Raw genomic sequence first — 26,335 nt, forward strand, 5'->3', positions numbered from 1 at the left:
GTTTCGATCGAAGCGAATCGACAAAGGAAAGAGCGTCGGGGGGTGATTGGATTGGGGGGGAAAGGATTGCCAGCGTCAAGATGCGTAGGTTGGTTGCTCGGATAATGGGTTTGGTTTTGGGAAAGCAAAGCAAAGGAGAGGACGGGACGGGCGACGGGGAAGGAGGAGCGAGAGGCCAGGAGCGGTCCAGCAGTTGGGGGACTCGAAAACTGGCAGACGCAGAGAGAGAGAGGGAAAGGGATGGAGGGAGTGCGTGAGAAAGACTGAGAAAGAGAGGGACCTGGACTGGGACGGACCTGGGGCCTGGGACTGTGTGCAAAGGCTGGGATTGGATTAGATTGCGGAGCCCTGAGAAGGTTCCCCTAACATGAAAGGAAAGGTCAGTGGTCAATGGATACAAGGTTACTTCTCGCGCTAGGACCACCATGCGCGCCATTGAAGCAACAACCGCTCCATTCCCTTCAGGTACCTACCTACTTACACAGCGTCGCGCATACGAAGCGAAGCGAAGCGAAGCGAGAGTCATTGCCAGCTGTTGACGGAATGGATAGCGCTACATGCATGCAGATGTATCCCTAAGGACTTAGTGCATGTGGTTGTTTTACATGCTTGTTTGCTCGTTTGTGTGTTTGTTTGCTTGCTTGTTTGCTGATATTGCCGAAGCTGCTGAAGTTGCTGCATGCCTACCTACCTAGGTAGTGGACTATCTGTCTAAGTAGGTAGGCTGGCTGGCAGCCCGGTGCTGATGGTGGATGATATCTCCATACAGTCACAGTCGGCCAGCAAGGGCCCGGGGTGGATGCTCCCAGCGGGGGTGTTCGCTGTGGTTCCAGTCGCCTCGCAATATTGAGAAGAGTCGCTGTGCACGGACCCGTCCGGTGTACGCCGGCTCTGTCGGGATTGGCTGGAAACTGGCTGAAGCGGGCATTCTCCCAAATTTGGGTTTCCCCTAGTCTGGCTGGCAAACTCCGATTTTCCCCTTGGAATCGCTCCTCCCACGCATCGCAAGATGTGAGATCTTAACAAGAACCAGCTTGCGACATTCGCAATGATGACGGGCGTGAAAAAACACTGTGTCAACACCTTGGGCATCGTGTGGCGAGCCCAACCTACAAATCACTTTTCAGAACGCCGTGCCGAGACCCGCCCCGTCTCGAATTCACTTTGACTCTGCTCTGCCAACTTTGAGTGCCTTACGTTCTTCATGTGGCATTTTGTGTCCGCCTCGTTGAACCGCTGGAGCCAATGGGTGCCATGGATTCTTCGTGAGAGTTGTTATATGGCGAGGTATCATCGAGTGGTTTGGGCATCGAGATGTCATGGAACCCGCAACGCGCGGAGTGCTGCTTTCGGCCGGGCTGGCGACCTTGCCATCTCCGTCAGACAAAGAACGGGGCGCTACTAAGGGCCTAGGGTTGAATGGATATGCTCATAGGAACCTGTGGCGCAATGATCTCCATGGGAAACATGCTCATGAGATTCGCCGATACAGTGTCAGTCTTTTCTGGTGCTGCCCTACATATGGGTACAATAACACTTGTCGTTTCGTCGTGCTGCAAGGCGTAAACCGTAAACCGGCCGGGGAGGCCAAAACGGCGCTGTTTCTCTTTTCGAATGTGAATGTGCAGACACTCCCTGCAACACGATTTAAGAGTCCAAATCGGTTTGATCCATCTGCCGTTCTACCGAAGAGTGTGTGAAGTCAAGGTCTGCCTTGGCCTCAGTGGAGGCGCGGCCCGGGACTCTTCTACACGTGTATGCTGCTCCAGGGGTCCAGAGCAAGTTCGGGGAACCTTTGGGCCGGAGGTAGATGAAGCTGGTAAGGCCGTAATTGGGAATTTAACAAACGCAGCATCAACGCAAAGTGCACTCGAGTTGGCAATCGTCCCAAAGTTTCTTCGGCAGCCAGTCGCCAATCCCGTCACTAAAGCGTCATCCATCATCGTTATCAATGCCAGCTTCCACTCGTTCGCCCGCCTTCCCTGCAGACTGCCGAATTTGGGACGATGCAGTAACAGGCAGGTATGCCCTGTGGCCACTTCCAGCCCAGCCTCGGCTGACATAATCCAATTATCACGTGATATCCGTTTCCCGTCGTGCACGGACTCTCCAGCCCCTCAGGACTCGCATAGCGGCCACACACGAAATTGAAAAATTCCTTTGGTCGTGATCCGCCTCTATTCAGCAACGCCAAAACGCAACTCGAGCGACAGCCAAGTCAATATCCCGCTCGCACTCAAAGGCTTGCGCTCGCAACTCCTCATACCAGAGACCCTCTCGAGAATACCGTTTTCCCGCAGAGGAGGTTGCCCATTATGGTGAGTCCTATCGCTCCCAAGGTCTCTCCCGACCCGGCGCCCAAGAAATTCTCCGCCCAGTTTTGACGCTACCCCTCTCTCTCTCTCTTTCATCTTGCTGCCACGAGGTGTCATCTTCCTTTGCGACAGATTTAGAATGGAGTATTGACAATATACTACAGCCTCCTCCACCCCACCAGAAGCCCGAAAATGTTCTGAAGCGCGCCCACGAGCTCATCGGCGTCAATCAGGTCCCCGCCGCCTTGACCCTCCTCCACGAGCACATCACCTCGAAGCGAAGCCGAAATGTTCCCATCGCGTCGCTGGAGCCGGTGATGCTCCTGTTGGTCGAGCTTTCCGTCGAGCAGAAGAAGGGAAAGCTGGCCAAGGATGCCCTGTACCAGTACAAGAACATCAGTCAGAACACGAACGTCGGAACCATCGAGGTCGGTCATCTTGTTGTCGCGGACACTAGTCAGGGCAACTGTCACTAACAAGCTACGTACAGTTGGTTCTCAAGAAGTTCATCGAGCTCGCTGCCGAGAAGGTGACTGCCGCCCAGGCCAAGGCCGACGAAGTCCAGTCCAGCATCGAGGCCAACACCTCCACTACAAATGTCGACGACCTGGAGGCTAGCGAAACCCCCGAGTCCATCCTCCTCGCCACCGTCTCCGGCGAGCAGTCCCGCGATCGTACTGACCGTGCCATCGTCACCCCGTGGCTCAAGTTCCTCTGGGAGGCTTACCGTACCGTCCTTGACATCCTCCGCAACAATGCTCGTCTCGAGGTCCTCTACCAGAGCACGGCCATGCAGGCCTTCGATTTCTGCCTCAAGTACACCAGAAAGACCGAGTTCCGCAGACTCTGCGAGCTGCTCCGCAACCATGTCCAGACCGCCGCCAAGTATTCGGCCCAGATGCACGCCATCAATCTGAGCGATCCCGACACCCTCCAGCGTCACTTGGAGACCCGTTTCCAGCAGCTCAATGTTGCCGTCGAGCTCGAGCTCTGGCAGGAGGCCTTCCGTTCCGTCGAGGACATCCATACCTTGCTCAACCTCAGCAAGCGCCCTCCCAAGAATATTATGATGGCGAACTACTACGAGAAGCTTACCCGTATCTTCCTCGTTGGCGAGAACTACCTCTTCCACGCCGCCGCCTGGTCCAGATACTACACCCTTCTGCGCCAGTCCGCTGCCGTAGTTGCTAGTGGACAGGGTAAGAAGGCCGACAACCCTCCGGCTACCGAGAACGACCTTCAGAAAGCTGCCTCGTTTGTGCTATTGTCCGCTCTCGCTATTCCCGTCATCAGCACCACTCGCTCCCGCGGTGCCATGGTTGACTTCGACGAGTCGAGAAAGAACAAAAACGCTCGTCTCACCCACCTCCTCGGTATGGGCCAGGCCCCAACCCGTGCTGGCCTCTTCCGCGACGCCCTTGCTAAGCAGATGCTGAAGCGTGCCCGGCCCGAGATTCGCGACCTCTACAACATCCTTGAAGTTGACTTCCATCCCCTCTCCATTTGCGAGAAGATCTCTCCCATCCTGACCAAGATCGGCGCGGATGCCGAGATGGAGAAGTACATTCTGCCTCTTCAGCAGGTCATCCTCACCAGACTTTTCCAGCAGCTGTCCCAGGTGTACGAGACCGTTGACCTAGGCTTTGTTGAGCGTCTGGCCCAATTTCCCGAGCCCTTCCAGGTTACTCGTGGCACCATCGAGAAGTTCATCATGAACGGTAACAAGAAGGGTGACCTGGCCATCCGCATGGACCATGCCACCGGTGTCCTCAGCTTCGACAACGACGTCTTCTCTTCCGCCAAGGCTGCTCACGCCGGTGCCGCCGCTGGCTCCGCTGAGGCCGACGGTAGCTCCGTTCAGCGTCTCCAGAGCACTCCTTCGGAGATCGTCCGCTCTCAGCTCACTCGTCTTGTTAAGTCTCTTCACACCACCTGCTTCTACATCGACCCCAGCTACAACCAGTCCCTGGTTGCCGCTAGGGAAGCTGCTCTTGAGCGTGCTCGTGCTGGTGCCGAGCAGGAGCACCACGCCATCCTCGCCCGGAAAGATATTATCCAGAAGCGCAAGGAGGAGGCTTCTGAGGCTCAGGCGCGCAAGGAGAAGGAGAACGCCCGCCAGAAGCGTCTCCGTGAGCAACTGCTCCAGGAGGCTGAGGACAAGCGCCTCGCTGCAGAGCAGAAGGAGCGCGAAGAAAAGCGCATGAAGGCTGAGCGTGATCGCGTCCGCAAGGAGGAGCTGAAGAAGCAGATCGCCGATCTCAAGATCGGCACCAAGACCATCGATCTGGACTTGGAGAACCTCGACAACCTCGACTCCGGAGCCATCCACGCCATCAAATTAGAGCAGCTCAAGCGCGAGAAGAATGATGTTAACGAGAAGCTCCGTATCGTCTGGAAGCGTATCGACCACTTGGAACGTGCGTTCAGAAAGGAGGAGGCCAAGAAGCTGGGCGAAGACTACCAGAAGCAGATCGAGAAGGACCGCGCTACTTACGAGGCTGTCAAGGCCCAGACGCTGAAGGAGGCCGAGATCAAGCACAAGGAGAGCGTCGAGCTCAAGCACCGTCTGACCCGTCTCATGCCCGAGTACGAGTCTTTCCGCGCCAACCTTCACGAACGTCGCCGCGACGAGTTCGAGAAGCGTCGCAGAGACGCAGAGAGAGAGCTGGAGAAGCAGATCGCCGCGCGCAAGAAGGAGTACCGCGAGCGCAAGCTCCGCGAGAAGCGCGAGCGCGAAGAGCAAGAGAGAGTCCTGCGGGAGGCCGAAGAGCGTGCTGCCAAGGAGAAGGAGGAGCAGGAGAAGCGTGCCGAGGCCAAGAGAGCCGAGATGCAGCGTCTCAAGGAGCAGCGCGAACAGGAGCGCCAAGAGGGTCTGGAGAAGGCCGCTCTCCAGGCGAGACGCGAGGAGGAGGCTTTGGCTCGTCGCAAGGCCGAGAGAGAAGCCCAGCGGACGGCACCGCCTTCCCGCGTGCCCGAGCGTGGCGCCGAGTCCTCTGTTCCCGAGGGCCGTCGCCCGCTCAACCTGCCCGGTGCCGGCAAGTGGCGCGAGCGCGAGGCCGCCGCCAAGCCCACCTCGCCCGCCAACGCAGACTCAGCCCCTCCCGCCCGCGCACCTCCGGTTCGTGCCCCCGTGGAGCGTACCGAGTCTGGCGACCGCCCCAGTGCCGGCGGCCCGCCTCGCCTCAACCTCGCCGGCAACAAGCCAAGCTGGCGTGAGCGTGAGGCCGCCAGGGCCAGCACCGGTGGTGCCAGCGACAGCGCGCCCCCACCCCGCGCCGGCGGCGGGGCCTCCTTCGACCGGGGCGGCTCTAGCCGTGACGACCGCGAGAACGGCCGCCCTGGACCCGAGCGCACCGGCTCGCCCGCGACGCCCGCGGAGCCCCTCAAGCCGTCGGGTGCTCCGGGCAAGTGGGTTCCCCGTCACCTTCGCGACAAGGCCTAAACGTCTTGAGGGATGTGGTCTGTCATCGTGGAAAACGGGAGAACGAAGAGTGGTTACTTCAGTCTGCATCGGCGTTCTAGGTTAGGCAGGAAGTTGTTTTAAAAAGGATGTACTCTAGAGCCCCCCCGGAACGAGGATGGTTTCCCTTCTTACAGCGGGGGGAAGCTAGAATGGAAGTAACAGATGGCCTTTAATCGTCGATCAGGACGGGGGTGAAACGTGACATGACTTTTTGGCATAGCTTCTTGCTCGAATTCAAATTTTGCACTCGTATAAACCTTGTTCTGGTCTCGCAGCCCCATTCGCGTGAAGGGTCGATCGATATCATGGGTGCCTCTGGTTTGGGAAGGCGACTTGCCGTGACCCGAGACTGTTGCACGCACAAGCACTTGTTGATGAGCCCGTGAGAAAGGGAGAAAGGGAGGGGGGCTACTTGTGGCTTTCGGGAGTGAAGTGATGAGCTCCGAGGCTGGTTCCAGTCATCTCCGCCCGCCTACCTCCTAGGCATGTGTCTAGGAAGCCCCGAGTTGAGTATGTTGTCAAAGCCCTGACAACCTGGCACTGGAGGGCGGCAGCGAGGCAGCGAGGCAGCTAAGCGTGCTTGAGTGCCTCTTGTCAGGGGACTACACTGGGGAATCGAGTCCAACAACATTAACGTTCAGGTAGCTTGAAATACTAAAAAACCGACCAACTCAGGTACGCCAAGACGAATGTCGCCGGCCTGTCAGGGCCAGACGTCTCGCTCCGGCGACTCCGCTCGGGACGAGCAAGTAGCGGTCTTGATGATCCTTCTAGAGCCTAGACTACGGACACTTTCCATGGCCGGGAGAGGCACCTCTGCAGCCTCGAAGAGATCTCAACAAGCCTCGTGGGCCCATGTGCGATGAGTCGGGCCTCACTTTTCGGCTCTTAAGACTTCGACTCCCTCATCTTCATCCATACGAGCGAGATCTGGTTGGGGAATGTCGACATAAGGGGAAGAAGGAATGTAGGGGGTGAAGATAAGATTCTCATTGAGGTCGATGCTTTTTCGAGGCCACAAGAGAACCCGTCTCAAGACGATTCACAATAAGCTTAGATTCGGGGATCCTTGGGGCGAGAACTGTTTGAGCTCCACATGTGTAGCCCCAAACTTGTGCTTGACCTCGCCCGGCTTAGCGCTTTGTCTAGTCAGCGTATCTCAGTGGTCGGGCAGAGTGGTGGGTAGCGGCTTTTTCAGGTGTGCATCCTTGGCCTGGCTTCATTGGCATTGGGCCGACTCCGTGGACGGGTGTTGAGAGGCGCGGCTTTTCTGGTCGAGTCTTTGTTTTCAGTTGCTGAGAAGCAGTCGATAAAACTCCTACCTGCACCAAGGGTCCGTTGCCACGGACGGATTATTGGTCTTTGTTGTGACGGCAGCGGTCTGCATGGGATGGCAGTATGTCCAGCAAACATCATCTGAAGGTTGAGCTGGCTCGGATGCATTGACACAAGACGTATTGTGTCTAGTACCACAGGCATTTACGTAAGCAATCATGCTCAGCAGCTCTCACTGGAGTGCCGACCGTTCGGGTTCGAAAATGCCTCGAGCCCCAGAGGTATCTCTGTTGGAACCATGGTAGTTGACTGTCAAAGGGAACGGCAGGTACAGTGGCATGGGTATCTAGTACAGTCGAGTTGATGCAAGACCCGATCTGACCTCACGGGACTTGAGTAGGCGAAATCTCGCCAGGGTTTAATCGTCTATCATAATGTGTAAAGTCACAGAGCCTACAATGAAGTAGTGACGGTTTGTTTATAGCTCAAGCGAGCCGCTGAAAACAGTACAAAGATTTCGGTCGCTTCCCGCGGATTCGCAGTGTGTCTCGTATCCCGGACGATGGTGGCACCTCGCGCAGTCGGGTCTCCTTGGTTAGAGGTATGCAGCTGAGGGTCTAGCCGTGCTCGCCTGCAGTTAAGGGGCCTGTGTCTGGACCATCGCGTATTTAAGTTGGCAGGCAGCCTGACAGCCCTACTAGCGGCCAACAATCTGACGAGGCAGCCGACCTCTGAAGGCCTGACTTGGGAGTCCTTCCTTTGGGTCTGAGTCTTGAGTATCGCCAACTTGACTAACGGCCCACCCCGCATAGGATCAACCACCCAGTATTTGCGCGGTTCACCGCCCGCATCGACACTTCAGACCAAGTTGCCGGAAAATGAACACGAGGCACGGAGCGCGAGGGTTGAGCGAGCTGATGCCAGAGCACACGTCGATGTGTTCGTCTGAGGTTCCTGGTGTTCCCGTTCAAGCACCGGGAACGTTGCATCGACGTCAAGATTCGTCCAAGCGACTGGATTCTAGGAAGGCCGTGCATTTGTTGCTTTTGACGGCGACGCCCAAAGAACACGGAGAATTTTCCTTGTTCCATGTCCCGGTCCTCTGGTCGAAAACCCGGAGTAGATATCAATATTGCAACCACACTGCAATCAGCATATTTGTGAGACGCAGTTCGGCGCGGATGATGACAGACGGGGGCCTGGCTGGGCGTACGAGCTGCGCGAAGTTGGTCCGATGTAAGTTCTGTGTTAATCGAGAGGACCGCGGTCACTGGCTGGAAACGGGCATGACTCGGAAGGGTGATAGGAGAGCTGTAGCAGGGCGAAGATCACACGGCTCGAGTCAGAGTACGTGCCAGCTTCCTTTGCGGTGAGGACAAGAGGACCGGGTCGACGAGTGAGGCCTCTGGGCATTGCGTCGGTCGTCTTCCAAAGACACGCGATGACAAAGATATTCTTAGCACAGGCGTTTACCCCTAACTCAGCCTCGACGAAAGGAAGGGGCATCATGTTGCCCCACGTTCGGTCTGGGTGGATGTGCTGCACTAGCTGGAGGCAATTTCACGAGAAATTGAATCTGGCGGCATGCATGAAGCAAAAACGCCAGTAATGGATTAGGGGGAGGTTTTGGCGTGGAAGATAGCGAGAGATTAACAGTCTAGCAGTTGCCAGTCGAAGAGACGGAGTTGAGGCTAATGCAGGTACGGGCTCTGCTCTCCTTTCTCCCCCAAGCCTCCCCTCCTTGTTCGCCTGTGGCCGATGGGGCGGGATGGACTGAGCTTAACCTTAGCTACGCCAATGGAACTGAGCATTGTCTCCGCGGATGGGTCTTGTCTCTTTCCCGTTTAGGAAGCACCCCGGTCCCTCCGGTGTTTGTTTTGTTTCCTTCCCGACAACTCTTTGTGTGTTTGAGGCGTCCTTAGTCACGACCCTCTCTCTCTCTCTATCCCTCTCTCTCTGTCGTCCCACCGTCACAGCGTCACAGCGTCATCCGACGACTCCCGCCGACCGGAAAGGGCCTGGCCCCCTGCCCTTCACTTTCTGTCCATGCTACATCTGGCGTAGGCTCACTCCATGCTCGGACACTTGGCCATTCTCCCTGGTCGCCCGTCCGGCCCAAACTGGCGGGTATCCAAGCATCGTCACCCTCGGCCGTCGCCTCTTAACCCGAAAGAGTTTGGCCGTTGCCGACATAGCATGCAAAGACTGCTGCTGGCGCAGGTGGAAGTTCACCGGCCTCTGAACCGACTGCTGCTGTACTGTTCTGACTTGTCTCCGTTATGCTCGCGCGGTGGCGTCTAACTCCTCCTTTTCCTACCTTCATGTAGCTTGCCGGCGTCTGGCACCAATGTCATGATACAGCTGGACCTTGCCGTATATCGTTCGTGCGAGATCAAGATGCGGGTCAGCAGTCAACGTGCCATCGTCCTAGGGCCGCTCGTCGTATCTTTCATTCTATCCTAGGACACAATCATGGCTTTAATCCCCGTTCGACCTGACACCACCCCATCAGTGGCTACTTGCATCTCTCGAACCTCTGGCTGTCTCCAAATCGAGGCGTCCATCGTGAAGACTATGTGATCAAATTTTACTATATATGGGGATCTTTCGCGCTTCTCATCCCGGCCTGCTCTCATCTCATCATCTCACAACCCAACCCGGGAAGCCACTCGCTATTTCTATGCCCCCTGTTTGCGTGCAACTAGTACCACATTCTTTCAAGACCACTGTCATCACCATCGTTCGCAATGGCTCCCATCGTTCGAGCCCTCGCAGCTCTCGCAGCTGCTAGTCTCCTTACACAGGTCACCGCGACTACCACGGAGCTGCCGCCCTGTCTCGACGCCTTCCAGCCCTTTGCCTACGCTGGTTGCTTCAAGGAAAAGGGTACTCAGAACGAGAACGCTCTTGACTTCCGCTCCTCCTCCGACCAGACCAAGAACACTGTCGAGAAGTGTGTCGCTGAGTGCAAGGGTACGTTAATCCAACACACTTGGCCCATTGGATACATAGTAGACTGACACCCCGACAGGAAACAGCTACCGTTATGCTGGTCTCACCTACCACGGTGTCTGCTACTGCAGTCAGACTGTCAACAGCCCCCTCCTCGATGAGGGCAGTTGCAATTTCCCGTGCACTGCCAACAACACTCAGACCTGTGGCGGCGATGGAGCCTTCTCCGTCTGGCAAGACCCTACGTTCCCGTCTTCTGCCGGTGTCAGCATCAATGATTTCAAGTCTATCGGCTGCTACACCGACGACACCGATCATGGGCGCACCATTGCTGAGCGACAGGACCAGGTTGCCTTCGACACCATGACTCCCGCCCTCTGCCTGCAAGCTTGCGCCGACGACGGCTACCCCTTCGCCGGTGTTGAGTACGGCGGTGAGTGCTATTGCGGTGTAGTCATGGGCAACTACACGCAGCCCGCCACGTCAGATAAGTGCAACGTGCCCTGCAAGGGAGACAACACCAAGAATTGTGGTGGCGCTGGACACGTCGAGATCTACGTCGCCAGCAAGCTCCGGTCTCTTGAGCCCTGCGGTTTTGTTCCTCCCGTAAACTCGGTCTCTTCTTCCACTGCCAGCATCCCATCCACCAGCAGTGCTCCCCCCAGCTCTTCCAGCATCGCCTCGACGACAGTCTCTACCCAGGCTCCTCCTTCGACCACCACAAGGCCTGCCACGACAACGACCACTGCCCAGGCCCCCCCTTCGACCACCACAAAGCCTGCCACGACGACCACCACTGCTCAGGTCTGCACCACCACCATTGTGACTCCGGCCACTTGCGAGTACGGCTGCGGCAACTGGTGCAACAAGAACCTCCCCGACTTCGACGATGCCGACAGCTGCACCAAGGCTCACAACAGTTGCAAGCTCCAGGTCAACGCTTGCCTGAAGGGCGCCGGATGGCCCGGCTCCGCTAGCTGCATGGAGTTCAAGGCATGGTGCAACGACGTCAACAGCTACTGCTCCAGCAGCTGCAAGGGCAAGGGATCCTGCTCTAAGAAGGACTGCTACAGTAAGAAGGTCCCCAAGGGTTACAAGCCTGGCACCACCTCGGTCTCTACCTTCGCCTGCCCCTCCAAGCCCACCTCGACCGCCTCCCCGGTCACCACCATTGTCCCTCCTCCTCCTACTGGTGTCTGCAAGCAGCCCAGCAGCTGGTGGTTCAACTACGGACCTGGCAACCCTGTCGGTGGCATTGAGATCCCCATCGTCACCTGCAACGACGTCGCCGACGACTTCAAGGCCGGCAACCAGTTCAAGCTCTACACCGAGTCTGACTCCCGCAAGTGCAAGTCCTTCGGCCGCAACAACGTCCCCAACGTCTGCCAGGAGGCTTGCAAGGAGCAGTATGACGAGTGCAACAACACCTACGCCCAGGGTTGCAAGACCTACAACAACCGCCGTGGCCGCCGCGACGCCGCCGCCGTCTACGCCCGCGCTCCCGAGTTCGCCAAGCGCTGGTTCTTCGTCGACACCTTCAGTGTCGCCCTCAACAAGTGTAAAATCCAGTACACCGACTGCCTTATCGAGAACCGCAACTCGTACGCTGCCAACAAGTGCGGTTCCTTCGCCACCGGCTACTAAGCGCCACACTCAGTTGAACAGGAGACGACGCATACGCATAGACGCCATAGACGGGGAGTTTGCATTTTCAAAATGTTGGCTGCGACTTGTCACTCTTTGAACTACGTCTAAACTTACATGTATTTAATGGCTACTCTTCTCACTTTAATCATACTTTGACTTGATGTTTATACTCGTATCGCATCTTCCTTGCTTTTGTGTGAAGTGTACAGCAAGTTTCTCGTCTGACAGAAATTATTGCCCATCAGCCAGTTAATAAAACGGCGCCGAACATGTATGATTGCTAAACCGCCCTCGCCTTGAATCCTCCCTGTCTTGAATCCTACTTAGACAAAAAGGATACCTTGAACCAGGCAGAGCGGACCGCAACCGATATCCTGGTATTATAAAAGCTCGTGCCTTGTAAACCTGGTGTGTAACTGTAGCCATGTTTTCCACGCACACTCGATTGCTCAAACATGTTGGGTGTCGTTGGCGCTGTTCCGACCAGTGGGCGTTGGGGAAGCCGAGACAACAGTCCTCCATAATCCCTATTGCAGTGCCGGCGATGCAACGCACAACCGCCAGCATGGCCAAGTGGTAAGGCATCGCACTTGTAATGCGGGGATCCTGTGTTCGATCCACAGTGTTGGCATTGCAGGTGTACGAGTTCGCATGAACCCGTACGTTTTTTACACCGTTGCTTGGTGTCTCCTTTAATGATTCCTAAGAGCTAATGAGAGAGAAAGCAATGCTAAAAATGTTTTTTTGGGGGGGGGGGGGTTGATTGTTGTTGAAGAGGGGGTTTGTAGCAAATCATATGTACTTCGTAGTTAATTGCGATTCTGACATCATCTTGTAGGCTTCGCTCAACCAGACGTCGTAGGTGCTGGGTGGATGCTTTTGAGCTGTTTGACCTAAGCTGACAATGCGATTGTGTGTTGACAGCAGCATTATCCGCCTGTCAAGTATAATACCAAAACCGCAAGTGCTTTTGCCAAGTTGAATTGCCCGAGAGCGTGTGCAGTCAAAGCCATGCTAGAAAGTATATGATTATCCGTCCTACCGATTGTCACACTTTCGACATGATTGGATTTAATCCAACAAGGACCAGATCACAACTCCTTCGTTCCCTCATGTCAGAACATTGATGAGAGTAAATCATGACAATTTGAGTTGTCGCAACACACAACAACTGCCTGAGTATCTTGCTCTCGAGACCCAACGGGTAGCATCTAAGGAGGTGCACGATGATGTACATGTCTGTACCTGCTGGTACTGCATACGTTGTCGTTCACCTTGTAACCCCCCCCAGGGCCAGATACGGATTGAGTTTTCCCCAGCTTTGTGCTGTGGAGCAATTCTCGCGCTCAGATGGCATTGGCCCAGCGTCGGGCAGACACCGAGGCTTACCATGCATCTCGCAGCCCGGGGAAACGGTCTGTGTCGACAAGCAGCTGGGGTTTCAGGAGCTCGGAGGTCAGGGCAAAGAGGTGCACCGAGCTTCCGTTTTCGCTCGCCTATGCTCCTCCCTCCTTTCAAAAACATGAGCGGTCTTGGTCTCGTCCGCAGTCGGAACAGCCAGGAACCAGCACCAGCGGCGGCAACAAATACGAAGGAGAGAGTTTGTGCTCGGGTTTGGGGCCCGTACATTACGGAGCTGGGCATGGGGGCCATAACCGTTAAGTCAAGGGACGATATGGAAACGTGCCGAGGATCCCGCCCCTCCCTCTCGCAGCAGCTCTCGTAGCCAGCGGTGACGGCTGTTTGGTGATACATCAATCAGGCGATGCTGGAGATCCGGGGGCCGGGACCTAAGATTCACCGAGGCCATTAGGCCGGTCCGGGCTAAGGTGAGCCAAAGCTTGACGGGCAGAAAAGGGCCACGGGTGGGGAGGAGGAAAGGGAAGGCAGGCGCGTCTAGAACCCTAAAAAGGGCAGGTTGTGAATACTGAAAAGGGCAGGACCGACACACAAAAATGGAGGTCGGAAAGAATTGTTAAGCGAGCACGCAACCCGCAATGCAAACCATGATCTCACGCGCTGGAACATAGCCCGGGAGGAGGCCCCTACGGCCGCTCTCTCTGTCTCATTACAGCGCCTGCGCCGTCCATGCTGTGCGCAATGGCGGCCTCCGATTGGAGGCAGAGCTGGCGTGCCCTGGCTTCCTGACCTAATTTGCTCCGTGCTTTTCCCCCCGTCACTCTCTACCCCCCCGAGTGTTGTGTGCTGGTGCTGTGATTTGTCCCATTCAGAACCTCCCCCCTCCTCAGTGCCCCATCGCGCAGTTTCTTCACCTGAGAGTCCCCATCCGTAACATCACCACAGCACCGGCACCAATTGGTCCCATACCCCCCATTGAGCATCACCACCACCGCCAGGTCATGGTGTTCTAACCTTGTCTCTTACCCCAATCATCATCCTAGACTAGGTCGCTATTGTACACCACAATCCAGGCGACAAGATGTCGGTCGCAAGCAAGGTGAGCTTCGCTCTTTTCCCTCAGTACTTTGGATTTATTTATCGGTCGTTGCTTTTCGACTTCGTCGTTGTGTGGGCGTGTGTGTTTTGTGTGTGCGTCGACCTCGTCGGCGTCGTCATTCCTCTCGCCATCACCCACGATATGCTACCTCGTTCATGTTGCTCGGCTTCAAGATCTCAACTAACAACTTCCCCCTACAGAACCTGTTCGAGCTCCTCGGTATGACTCTCCTCGATTAACAGCGATGCCCGACGAACTCCCCGACTGAACCATGCCCTAACCACGCACAACAGGCAACGATGCCGAAGATGACACTCCTCAGGCGCCCGTGAAGACGGTTGAGAAGACCACCATGCGTTCTACCAAGCGCGGTGTTGAGCCCGAGGCTCCTTCCCGTGCCGCCGCCGGTAACACCGGTGCTCCCCGCCGCAACAATGCCTCTGGCAACGAGGCCGGTAAGTCGATTCATCAATCATCAACTGCGGCCCTCGGACACGCAGACCCCGCTTTGTGCTTGGGCCCGCTGACTCGATCCTTTGACGGCAGCCTTCCGTGACCGCGGTGCTGGCAGCGACCGTAACCGTGGCAAGACCACCGACGAGCCTGCCAGAGGCGGCCCTCGTGGTGGCTATGGTGCTCGCGTTCGTGGAGGTATGTGTCTACCCCGTCGCTTGCTTGGCTCTAGCGTTAGTCGTATTAACACCAATTCAGGCCGCGGTGGCCGCTTCCCTCGTGAGCGTGACGACCGCCAGTCCAAGGGCCTCGCCAGGTAAAATTTGAACTCACCCCGCTGGCACTACCCTCCGTGCTAACATGCCGTAGCGGTTCCGAGAAGCAGGCTGCCCAGTCTTGGGGCGCCACTGAGGGCGATGCCGAGCGCAAGGACGAGCAGGCCGGTGAGGCCATCGCCCAGGCCGAGGCCAAGGATGCCGAGGCCGAGGCCGCTGCTCCCGTCGAGCCCGAGGAGCCTGAGGACAAGCACATCTCCTACACCGACTACCTCGCCCAGCTGGCTGAGAAGAAGCTTGCTCTCGAGGGCAACACTGAGGTGCGCAAGGCCAACGAGGGCACCAAGCTCAAGAAGGAGTGGGCCAACGCCAAGGAGGTCGCCCGCGATGACGAGGACACCTTCATGATCGGTACCGGCGGCAAGACCAAGCGCGAGCGTGAGCGCAAGACCAAGCAGCTTTTGGATATCGACCAGCGTTACGTCGAGCCTGAGCGCTCCCATGGCGGCCCCCGTGGCGGCGCCCGTGGTGGTGCTCGCGGCGGTGCTCGCGGCGGTGCTCGCGGCGGTGACCGTGGCGACCGTGGCGGCCGTGGCCGTGGCGATGGCCCCCGTGGCGGCGCTCCCCGCGCCGGCGGTGCCCCTCGTGGCGGTCGTCGTGAGGGTGGTGCGCAGATCAACACTAAGGACGAGTCTGCGTTCCCCAGCCTCGGCGGCAAATAAACGGCCACGCCACCCAGCACCTATATCCGCCCACATATAGGCAAGAATGTGCTCCGACACATAGTTCCGCTCTAGTCATCGATGGAGAACGGAAGGGAAGGGTCAGTTTTCGGAGAAAATTTGCAGAAGGATGGTTGCGTCAAGGATTCCGAGGACTGGGCCGACTGATTTTCGGTCGATGCACGATAAATGAAAGGCTTTTTTTCATCTAGGTACTCAAGGACGGTATCGTTCAAAAAAGTCAAAAATGGTCTCTTTTGCATGGTTTCTATTAAAAAACGGCCTCTGCCCTGTTGCTGATTGCGTTGGTTCTGGGTGTCAATGAAAAGGTTTGACTTGCGGTTGGGAAAGAAATGGGTAACTCGGATAAGTTCATGCTTCCCATGATGGCGCCTCGACATCTGCTTCACGTTCTTTTTCCGCTCGTCATGCATAATGCTTCCGCTTTTAGCGAATCAAGATACGACGAGATAGACATGAAGCCAGTGGACAATTAGTCTGTCTCCCGCCTTGTCTTTCGCGAATGCTTGCCAGTGAGCCGCACGAGGTCGACCTACAACGGGAACCTGCATTTGCCTACATGACATGTGCCTTGCCATCGTTCGTGCTTGGAGCCTGCTTCGTAGCACGCGGTTTGGGGGCAGATATCGAACCCGAATTGAGTAGCTGCCCGCAGGCGTGAGGAGAAAACACATACACACACACACAGAGAGAGAGAGAGAGAGGGAGAGACTGCGCGAATGAAGACACCCATGTCACTCCCAAAGTCGTCATGTTTGGATACCGAGGTATTGCTGCGGTAATCAGACTGCCCTTGACAATGTAGTTATTTCGCCTGATCTCGGGGACCGCCCTCCTCGTCGAAGTTCAAAAGGCTTGTTCCTCCAAATTTACGGAGAATTGACAAAATGTGGGCTAGACAGCAAGTACACCCATCGAGCAGCGAGGGATGCCATTCTTTATTCCCCAAGACTCTCTGGCAGACCTGAATTCTATCGGCACTACACGGGCTATGATTGATTTCAACTGCGACATGGCAGAGCCACATGATGGTTCAATGAGGTGGAACTGCTCAAGGGCGAGTCAACCATTTTCTTGGCCCATATCTGGAACCGCAGCCCTGGCCGGCATCTTTCAAGCAGTCATGTTTCTTCAATTCACCGTCTGTAACAACACGGCCACCATGAACAACCGGTTCCACGCAGCACCCTAAGCACCCCGAGTTGTAAAACGCGGCCCTCTCGAACACAAGGCCGAAGCACCACAAGGCGAATAAGCTGTTCTCCCCCACAAAGACCTTAACCCTTGTGACCGCCGTCCTTCTCGGATCGGTTGACAAAGCGTTGTCGAACAAGTTGGCTATGGGATTGTTCTCAACCTGCCCTTTGTCTTGAGAGGTCCAAGGGTCGAGGACCTCTTGACCGCAGTCTGATCAACAACTTGAATGTTGCTTATGAACAGTATTTAAAGAGTGTGAAGAACCTCTCGATTCTCAACGATGCGAAAGCAGTATTGCCCACGGCCAACATAGTCAAGATTCATAGACAGATACAGCGATCCTCGCAACACCGGCATATTCCACCTCCTCGAAAGAAAACATGCCTCGCATCATCCGCAACCCTGACGCCCCATCCGGCCCGTGGACGAAGATCAATCCCTGTGCCGTCTGCCACAAAGCCCGCAATGTCCGAGAGCGCCCCGGCATCCTATGCCGGCTCTTGCGCATCCCTCGCCAATCCGACCCCTCGCGGACCCCCTCCGTGTGCTACGCGTGCGGCGTCACTGGTAGCGAGACAATCACCTTCAAAAACCCCAACTGGAACCCGGGACCCTATGCTGACCGCCGTGTAGAAGAGCCCGTGGGGCCCAATGATGAGACCCGGGAAGACGACATTTTTGGCCCACCGACGCCCTTGGGTCGGCCGACGAGGAAGCTGGCCAGGTTCAAGCCGATGGAGGAACACCTAAGTGTTGAGACCCCCAGCGCCCATGACATTGCATGGGCCAGGGCCATCGAAAAAGCGCAGAATCCCGAACGGAGTGCTTCGGGTAGGTTGAAAACGCTGTGGAGCATGGCTGATACCATCCTGCCGTCTCGCGGGCCGCCGCTGCCCCTGGCTAGCGAGAAGCGCCGGAGACGATATCAAGAGCGGTGGCACGAAACCCAAGATTTGAGACGGACGAAGAACGGGGCTAAGCCTCAATTCAGACCCCGTGCAGGTTTTCCGTCGACTGTCCTCAAATCCATCCCAGAGGAGGACGAGCCGGAGGAGATCCACGGACCAGAGGCCGTCGCCACAGCTGAAAGACGAACACGTATCTAATTAAACAGATTACAAGTTCACTATCGCAGAGGGAAACTTCATGTGTGATTCAGGGAGTGAATTAGATGGGTTGGACGTTTGTTTAAGCAAACATGTGCTGGTGAGTACATTGGTCAGTATGCGTTGTGGGCAAGGGGTAGTGTGAGTCGTGCGAGTACTGGGATGTTGAGAGACTGTAACGAAAAACGAGGTTACGTCAGAAAAATATGTATATTCATTGTTACTTTCTTCAATTCGTAAGTTACTGCTTGTGTTTGTAAAAGCGAGCAGCGTCAATGCTCAAGCTGGCCAAGAAGAGGATGGCGTTAAAGGATGCCATCATATAGAAGGGCGCGCCGTGCGACACCGCGTCAAACATGTAACCGCCTAGCTTTGTGAGCAGTAGAATTGCCGCTCCGCCAAACCAAGAATACATGCCAGCAATGGAACCCTTGAGTCGCACTCGGGATACGGCGTCGACACTAGCATTGTGCTGCAGCAACGGCGCAGACTCGCCAGGAGCTTCCATGGCCTCGGTCGAGTCCTCGACGGTGTCAATGATCTGTGATTTGGGAATATCTGCGGTAAGAACGCCGCGGCCGAGGAACCCCAAACTGCAGACAATGGCGCCAATCTGGCTAATGCCAAGCATAATCACAATGGCGAAGATGGCCGGGCTGCCACCTCGGCCATCGACATTCTTGTATTCCGGGCTCTGTAGCTGAGGGAGGGAGATGTAGCCGACGATTCCGAATGCGGTCGCGATGAGGATCGGGTAGTTGAGGCGGCCGCGTCTTCTGTTAAAGTAGCCAAACAATGGCGCGGCAAACAAGCCGAACAGTTGGGCGACGCCTGTCAGAATGGATGAAAGAAGATAGGCCGCCCGGCACTCCTTCTTCAATTCCGGAGAAGGATCATGTGGAGAACCATGACAGAATCCGTTACTGATGTAGTATGTGTTGATGTAGAGAGGTATGAAAAGCGAGATGGCAACGGTAGAAGCCCGGGCCACGAAGCCGCCCAGATATCCAAGGGCGATTTGAGAATCCGTGAAACCGAGTGTGACGGAATCTCGCAACAGACGGAAATATGGCAATACTTTCTGCAAACTGTTAGTATGCTCTCGTGAGCTTGTGATTGGGCGTCTTACCGGCCGTGTCGGGTGGTTTGATTCATGCTCGTCAGAGTCGCCCTCCGAACTCGAATTGGTCTTGAGCCCAAGAAGAATGCCCCAGCCCTTACCTTCCTCACCCTTCAGGTTTTTCAGCCCAAAGAAGACAAAGACTGCTACAACAAATGCCACTACTCCGACCACATAAAAACTGTCAGCGACAGCAACGGCGGAGGTAACACCGTCAATCTCGCCGAACCGAGCTGGGAGCGGGAGGAATAACGAGAGCGCAACCAGTGCGCCACATCCCGTAAATAGTCCAACATAGCCCGCCAGTGCCGAGGGCTTGCCGGCCTTCGCTTCTTCCCTCTCGCTTGCCGACGCTGCCTGACCGTTTCCGCTGGTATTGTGAAACCGTGCCGGAGTAATGGTCATGTCAGACTCGAGTGACATAGCAACGCTGTTTCGGGGGTTGTGGGCTGGCTTGTTCGCAACGTCGGCGGAGCTGTCGGAATCGTTGCCATCATCCGTCAGAGAGGGCAAGATAGCCGTGACCATGGTGGCGCTAAGTAAGAAATGTCAGCCCATGCATCTGTCCAAGATGCCGTTTGTCACTAGGCACTTACGCGGCTGTCGCACCGATGGCAAAGAAGATGCGCGCCAGAAGCAGTTGCGGATATACATTCTTCGCCTGCACGAACAGGATCAAAGCCGCGCCAATGACGGCGTATCCGATGACGGCCACCCATCTCACACCGAGGCGATCCGAGACCAATCCCCAGACCGGACATGCGATGAGCGCAACGAGCTCGTCGACGAAGCCGAGAGTGCCGACAATGTCGCCGACGCCATCCTTGACGCCAATTAGGTCGGTAACGACAAAGGATATGCTGCTGTTGAGAAAGACAAGAAAGGAAATGGAGAAGAGAGAGATGCCGAGGAGGTACGTCACTGCTTGCAGGGTCGAAGTCGCCTCAGAGAAGGGCAGGTAGCGGGAGAGAATCGCCATGATGAGGATATCAAGCGCCAGTAGTAGGTGTCGTGACGGGCAATCGAGGTAATTGTCGTTATTTAGCCCTGACCACCGTCTAGACCTAAGCTTACATCTCGCGACGGGCGGGATAATAGATGTTAAGAGAGAAATAGAGGTGGGCTGGCGGTTTTGTTTGTTGTTGATCACAAGGGAGAAAGTTAGTATGTCGAAGTGGGTAGCTGCGGTAGCGGGTGTTGGTGCGTGGCGGCAGGTGAGCATCATACACCTGAGCTCCCTGCAACAATACGCCAAACGCCAAACGATCAAACTGTCCGCCGCCTTACATAATCCCCGCACCGACAGTCTCCCTGACCCATTACGCAAACGACCGGACACCCGCTCCAGTCCGGGTTCCGGTGGCGCCGAATTTGTTTGATTGGGCAGTCAAACACATCTGATTAAGGAGGGGAAGGGTTCTCGTGTGGTTTGAAGTTGAACTTGGGCTCTTACAATAGTCGCTCGATTGACTGCTTTTCCATTTGTCTAACTGCACGTCACAATATTTCCCTAGTTACCCCCGAATAGGAAGAGGTATATCAGCATGACGCCCAACGCCAGTGGCCAGGCATTCCTTACGGCTTTGCCTCCGTAAAATTGCCAGTTTCCGAGTAACTCTGTTGATTCCCCGACTCCATTGCTTTCCCAAACCATGGTTTTCTTCTTGCCCAGTCGTTCGATTTGTCGTCCGCCATCATCCGGCCTACCATGACCAGAGCACCTTATGGTGCAGCACCCGAGCTCCAAGTCGCTCGAACTCGAATGGCGTAACCCACGAATCATTGGCCGGTAGTTTGGCAAAGACGCTGGCGCCCTTCCATGTTACGACCTGTTCGTCCATGTCTCTTGCGCTTCTGCTGACAAGAATGCGGTCAAAGAGGTCAGGCCGCCTAGCCTTGAGCTTCTCTTCAAGCACGACAGTGAACTGTGGCGTCTTTGACCCGCCACCGATCACCATGATACTGCCCAGGTAATCGCGTAGCTTCTTGTCATCTCCCTTGGCGGCGTTGTAGATGCTGGTAAGGATGGCAAGATCCAAAGGTGCAGTAGGCAGAACGCCATCGCGCTCAATTGCGATAGCCTTGGCACTGCGTGCAGAGGTATCAACAAACATGCCGACGGGCGGCTGTGCCAGCATCGTCCCGTTCGGTCCTGGTGTGCCGCCGTTCCTCCCAGGGGGCGCCGGGCTGCCTCCGTTGACGCCGTCTTTACTTCCGCCAAATACAAACGGCGCAGGCACTGGCGTGCTGACACCCTCCGGTGCTGGAGATGGGGCATTAGACCCTAACGGAGTGCCGTTGATGCCGTTCTCGCCTCGCTTAAGGAAGTCAAATGGCTGCGGCTTTTCCTTGACCGGCGTCGACACATCATTCTGTGACGGTGTGAAGCCGTTGGCAGGCGCAGCGTTCAGCGAAGGCTTGACGAGGGCTAGGATGCCAAACTGAGCCGCTGATGTCGGGTCATCAGGGATGTCCGCATCGTAGGCGTTGTAAGACCGCTCGATCAGTTTCCTTCGTCCTCGCAGCTTGGTACTGTTATCGAAGATGGACGGGTCGTAGAAGCCCATAGGGGCGAGAATGACCTCGTCGTAAGTCTTGAATTGGTACTTGTGCGTTGGCTGGTTTGGAGCTCGCAGATGGAACTGATACAGCTGGACAGAAATGTCCGCCTGCGACATCGTGCAATGCTTCATCTTAAGCTCCTCTGCCAGCAAAAAGTCATGGCGTCTCCGAAGATTGATGTCCTGGTAGGGGAAGTTGTCATAGAGCAGCATTTTGACAAAGGTCTCCGTCACGTCGTACCCGCCATACTTCAGGTTGATGCGAGAGTCTTCAACACAAAGCCCATCCTCGACACAAGCGATGGATGTTTTTTGTGCTCCGACGTCGACGACGCAGGCTTGGGTATATCCCGCTCCAAATGTAGCAGCCATGCTCTCTTGGATAAAACATATCCGATTGAACTCAAACCATGTCATGCAAGATCTGAGGACCTGCTCGACGTACTTCTTGTCATAAAGATCAGGAATGACGAAGACGCAGCTGTATTGCCTCCAGGTACTATTCTTGGTGAGACCAAGTTCCTGTCTGATCGCCTTATCAAGCAGAGTCTCGAAGTCGTCAAACAGATGTTCAGCGTTCAGATATTCGTCTTCATTGAGCACTCCATGCTGAATCGGCCACCAGAGCTTGAACTTTGGTTGGGAGTCATCTGGTACTCGTTGTGCTTGCTGTCCGATGAAGCAGGAGGCTGATGATTTGGGATCATCTAGGTTGTTAATGTCGGTCCAATCGATTTGCAAGGGATCGTTGTGTGTTTGAATGATCTCGGGCTCAGTCCGGCGGTTGTAGTTCAGCACCAATTCCTTGGAGTTGGGCAGTACCTTGCGCTTGTTTGCGCGCATTTCCAGTTTGAGATCGCTGCACATCTTGTTGTACTTTTTAGACCACTCTTCGCCATATTGCTGGTCTTGCGTCTTCGCCTCGAAATGCCGACGGGGGAGCGCTTCATGAATCTCAGCCTCAGTCTGGGGGAACTTGGTGGCAAGTGTCATCGGAATCGACTTGGGAAGTGCATCGCTGGCGAAGCCAATCCGAAGGTTCTGGCTGCCAGGATGAATGACAATGACCTTCGAAGGGTCAAGGCCCGCGGCTGCGTCGGCGGGTGCTTCGTCGGGTTGAAGTTCGGGGATGACGAGGGGGACTTCGGCGCGGCCACTTTGGGCAAGAGCACGATCTCTGTCCTTGGCAGCTTGAACAATTCTGTCGCGGGTGGCGTCGCCTTGGAGTCGTAAAGCGAGAATCTGGTCATCGCGCTTCATGTAGTCTCTGTGGCGTAGACAACAGTGTCAGCATCAATGCGACGAGTTCTTGGAGAAACTATGATCCTTGAAACGTACGTGTAGTAGTTCTTTTGATTGATTGGCGTGACATCCGGCCAGCTTGTCTGCTTCATACCGTTGTCGGTTCTCTCGAGGCCTGCGATTCAGGATCAGCCTGTTGGCATCGCAACCGACAGCTCCGTCCCTACTTACCCTCCCGGAGGAGAACCCTCTCGCTAACTTTTCCTACCATTCTGTTGACTTGCTCCTGAAAACCGGAGCCAGGAAGCGAGCTGGCGCTGGTGTCATGTGTTTCCACCAGGAAAAGCAGATCGATAGCGACAGCCTCGAGGTTGGATTCCTCTCAGCCTACCGACTACCATCTCCAGTAGCCTACACTGGCCCGTGCGTGAAAATGTGGCTGGAGTTGCTGCAACAGGTACCAAAGCTGTGGGGTGCTGGTCGGGGCAACATTGATCCGAAACCCCTCCAACTTTTCAAAACGAGAACTCGAGGACGCTGGATGTTACACTGCACCAGAGAATGCCAAACTGTATCGATCCCACCGACACGTCGCATGTCAGTCTCGATTCGACCTCACGACAGACTTCCATTCTTGTCACGGCACGAGATGTTTCTGAAGGGTGCTCTGTTGGTCGCTACGACAGTTATTTGTTCAACAGGCGATCCTTGTGGTCTTGCTGCATTAGGTGCACAGTTGAACAGCCAAGGTCAAGTCATGGACAACGTGATACCGTTTCTTCACTCATCCAAAGAAGCTTAGATTTGCTACCTAGAGCAGTCCAAGCACATTTCGGGTGCAGGCCGTTTTGCGGCTTCGGCGAGCATCAAACCATTGGTCATGAGCTAGGTTGCTCAGACGCGGCGTGGATGTTTGGCTGCTTCATGCTTTACTAAGTACAGCCTGGCTGTTGCTTGTTTTGCATGAGCGGCAAATGAGTGGATGAACTTGACACGATAACTTGCGTCGAATCAAAGCCCAAACACCATTATTCGAGGTCAGCATTTCCCGGAAACGTCGGTGAAAGCTCTTTTGAGTCTATATTTTCAAGGCGTAGTTGGTAGCACTTCTCCGAGAAGTACCTCTCTAGGCAGGCGTGCCTACTTGGGTTGTTTACGTTTCTCGTCGGTTGCATTAATCACAAAAACAACACCCCGTCGGGACGATGCTCTTTCCCGAGCAAGGGCAGGAACGTGCAAGGACGTGAAGGACGTACCGTTCGTTCCTCTACATACCTAGGTCCGGGCTGCAGTTGCCTTCAATGGCAAAACAACTCGAGTCACCTGACAGCGCCCCAACCACCAAGCAATGACGTCGTCACGTAAGGTCCCGCCTGTCACAGAGGAAACAACACAACGTGCCACGTCTGCTTCATGACTCCGAGCCGAATTCAGGAAATACTCTCGACATCTTACTCAACTCAACATAACCCATTCGACAGCCTAAGTATCTTGCAGTACACTAAGCCACCCGCCGCCGACCTCCCACTTCAGTCCCTCTCACTCTGTACCTTAGGTAATCTAAAAGTCCAACATCAAGCCATGCCCGCCATTCCCATCTTCAAGGACACTCCGATCAACGCCTCTAAGGCGTCGGGAGCCACTCCACAGACCGAGGAACCGCATTCCAACGTCAACCCTAACAACGCCTCTGAGCTATCGCACAGTCAAGTCGGCGCACCCGTACCCGCACCCGCTCTCGCACCATCGTCCACCTCCCAGCAGCCATACCCGCCGGCACAGCCTGGTGCCACCCCATCTCTCCCTGTTCAGACAGCTTCCGCGCAAGCATATCCTGCGCCGCGGCCAACTCCAACTCAGAGGACGGATGATGTCAGCCCTCCGCCGCCCCAGCCAGGTGCTGCGCCGGTGCCTGTAGCAGGCATTCCGACGCTGCCTCCCCCTCCGAAGGCGGGCGAGGCCTACCATCCACCAGCCCCGACGCCCGCAACTCAGGTCACTGCTCCTTACCCTCCACAAATGGGCATTCCTCCTCCAACCATGTCTCACTCAGTATTGCGAGGGTCTTCCACGTCTACTGCCAACGGACCTCAGATGACTGGACCACGACCCATTGCACTAGGAGGCGATCCTGCATCTAGCCTTGAACACCCCCCGGGATATCAGCAAGACGTTAGTGCGTCTGAGTTTAGCAGCCACCAAAGGGCTGCTCACCAAGCTGCGGTGATTTCGTCTGCAGAGAGAGGATTTCAAGCCCGGCCAGATGAAGGGGTTTGGGACACGGCAAAAAAATGGGCGCAAGCTGCTGGTGGCAGCCTGGCAGCAGCCGAGCAAGAGGTCTGGAGAAGGATCAACAAAGACTAGAACTGCCTCAGGGGCCCCGTGTCAACACACCAATCAATGTTTTGCTATCAAGGCTCGATTACTCTGTCGTAGCTGTGGCTTCAGCTGCCATTATTGTGATTCCAACGAGGATCGATTTGGCTGTTGGCGATCGGTTAACCAGTTGTTGGGGACTCGGTCGGCCACAGCTGATGATGTCTCGTCGGCCCCAAGCTCCAGGCATCGGACGTCCAGCTTCTTGGCCCCTCACCCCTACTCACTTTTCTTCCAGGTTAATCCATTGCATGGCCTCGCACTACTGGCCTAGCGCTGGCCTGCTCGGCTTCGCAATTGGATCTTTCTCTGTCCACGCAAGCGGTTCTATCGGAGTCTCCTTTCTTTTCGAAAACCCGAGGCATGCCCGGATCACTAGCTGTCGAGGGCCTGTCTAAAGGCAAGGTCATGGGAATCTATGACACCTTTGCAGGTCTGTTTACAGTCTCGTCGTTTCCGATGACCAACTTACACCAACGGAAAAGCACATTTGCTGGAACCAATGCCTTGCCGAGCCTACTATTTTTGCTGGTCGTCCCATGAGACAGCTGAACTGATTCCAGCTTTGGTAAACATCAAACACATCGATGAGACTGAAAAAACGCCGACTAACATAGCGTACCATGGAGAGTTCGTTACTACCCTGCTCGCCCCTTTTCCCCCTGCGGCTGCACATTCAGCCTTCCTCAATGGTCCGCCTAACGTCTGGTGTCCAATTGAGTCGAGCCGACAAGCAATCGATGGCGGGGTAAATTCGCGTCATTATTGGCCCATGATCTCCATAAGAGCCGTGCTATAGAGAGCGGCTACGGCTGGAGTGTTGGTGTAATTTCCCAAAACGTCCGAGGTCGTCATGCACCCAAGACATCCAGCCCTTGTCGGCGGCCAGTCCGGAGTATCCACAGAACAACTCATCGAAGGCTCGGTAGAAACTAGCCAGCGAACACGGAGACTTTGGGAGGCCACCGGAGCGAGGCGGACGTTGCATCTATCGCACAGACGAAAGGGTCATAGACGGCGTCGGAGTTGCTCTCAGATGTGCATATCTAATCTAACGGGGCGTGCCAACTCTTGGTCGACTTGCATTGCAACGTGGCGTGAGACGGCAGCAAGATGGATGTCGGCGACCATTGCCCGACCGAGGAAGCCCTC

The 26,335-nt window shown here is 55.6% G+C and overlaps 7 protein-coding genes across 7 annotated transcripts; 5 read left to right on the forward strand and 2 right to left on the reverse strand.

Annotated features, from left to right (window-relative positions):
* Window positions 1–2,315: 2,315 nt before the first annotated feature.
* Window positions 2,316–5,757, forward strand: CH63R_02726 (Eukaryotic translation initiation factor 3 subunit A; the record flags this gene model as incomplete). The annotated part of the gene is made up of 3 exons (XM_018297701.1): window positions 2,316–2,318; window positions 2,480–2,743; window positions 2,806–5,757. 3 exons carry the CDS (start codon window positions 2,316–2,318, stop codon window positions 5,755–5,757), a joined length of 3,219 nt encoding a protein of 1,072 aa, XP_018162517.1.
* A 4,043-nt stretch (window positions 5,758–9,800) lies between these two features.
* On the forward strand, window positions 9,801–11,649 carry CH63R_02727 (WSC domain-containing protein; the record flags this gene model as incomplete). Its single annotated transcript, XM_018297702.1, has 2 exons — window positions 9,801–10,026; window positions 10,085–11,649. 2 exons carry the CDS (start codon window positions 9,801–9,803, stop codon window positions 11,647–11,649), a joined length of 1,791 nt encoding a protein of 596 aa, XP_018162518.1.
* Window positions 11,650–14,092: 2,443 nt separating this feature from the next.
* On the forward strand, window positions 14,093–15,560 carry CH63R_02728 (Elicitor protein; the record flags this gene model as incomplete). Its single annotated transcript, XM_018297703.1, has 6 exons — window positions 14,093–14,110; window positions 14,311–14,329; window positions 14,404–14,565; window positions 14,657–14,761; window positions 14,822–14,879; window positions 14,933–15,560. The coding sequence occupies 6 exons, from the start codon at window positions 14,093–14,095 to the stop codon at window positions 15,558–15,560; spliced, it is 990 nt and encodes a 329-aa protein (XP_018162519.1).
* A 1,598-nt stretch (window positions 15,561–17,158) lies between these two features.
* Window positions 17,159–17,884, forward strand: CH63R_02729 (uncharacterized protein; the record flags this gene model as incomplete). Its single annotated transcript, XM_018297704.1, has 1 exon — window positions 17,159–17,884. One exon carries the CDS (start codon window positions 17,159–17,161, stop codon window positions 17,882–17,884), a length of 726 nt encoding a protein of 241 aa, XP_018162520.1.
* A 241-nt stretch (window positions 17,885–18,125) lies between these two features.
* Window positions 18,126–20,229, reverse strand: CH63R_02730 (Major facilitator superfamily transporter; the record flags this gene model as incomplete). Its single annotated transcript, XM_018297705.1, has 3 exons — window positions 18,126–18,965; window positions 19,014–19,539; window positions 19,601–20,229. The coding sequence occupies 3 exons, from the start codon at window positions 20,227–20,229 to the stop codon at window positions 18,126–18,128; spliced, it is 1,995 nt and encodes a 664-aa protein (XP_018162521.1).
* Window positions 20,230–20,707: 478 nt separating this feature from the next.
* Window positions 20,708–23,078, reverse strand: CH63R_02731 (Chromatin remodeling complex subunit; the record flags this gene model as incomplete). The annotated part of the gene is made up of 3 exons (XM_018297706.1): window positions 20,708–22,832; window positions 22,904–22,982; window positions 23,039–23,078. The coding sequence occupies 3 exons, from the start codon at window positions 23,076–23,078 to the stop codon at window positions 20,708–20,710; spliced, it is 2,244 nt and encodes a 747-aa protein (XP_018162522.1).
* Window positions 23,079–24,388: 1,310 nt separating this feature from the next.
* Window positions 24,389–25,171, forward strand: CH63R_02732 (uncharacterized protein; the record flags this gene model as incomplete). Its single annotated transcript, XM_018297707.1, has 1 exon — window positions 24,389–25,171. The coding sequence occupies one exon, from the start codon at window positions 24,389–24,391 to the stop codon at window positions 25,169–25,171; it is 783 nt and encodes a 260-aa protein (XP_018162523.1).
* Window positions 25,172–26,335: the final 1,164 nt, after the last annotated feature.

This window comes from Colletotrichum higginsianum, chromosome 2 (genome assembly GCF_001672515.1).
Source record: "Colletotrichum higginsianum IMI 349063 chromosome 2, whole genome shotgun sequence".
Classification (NCBI taxonomy): Eukaryota; Fungi; Ascomycota; class Sordariomycetes; order Glomerellales; family Glomerellaceae; genus Colletotrichum; species Colletotrichum higginsianum.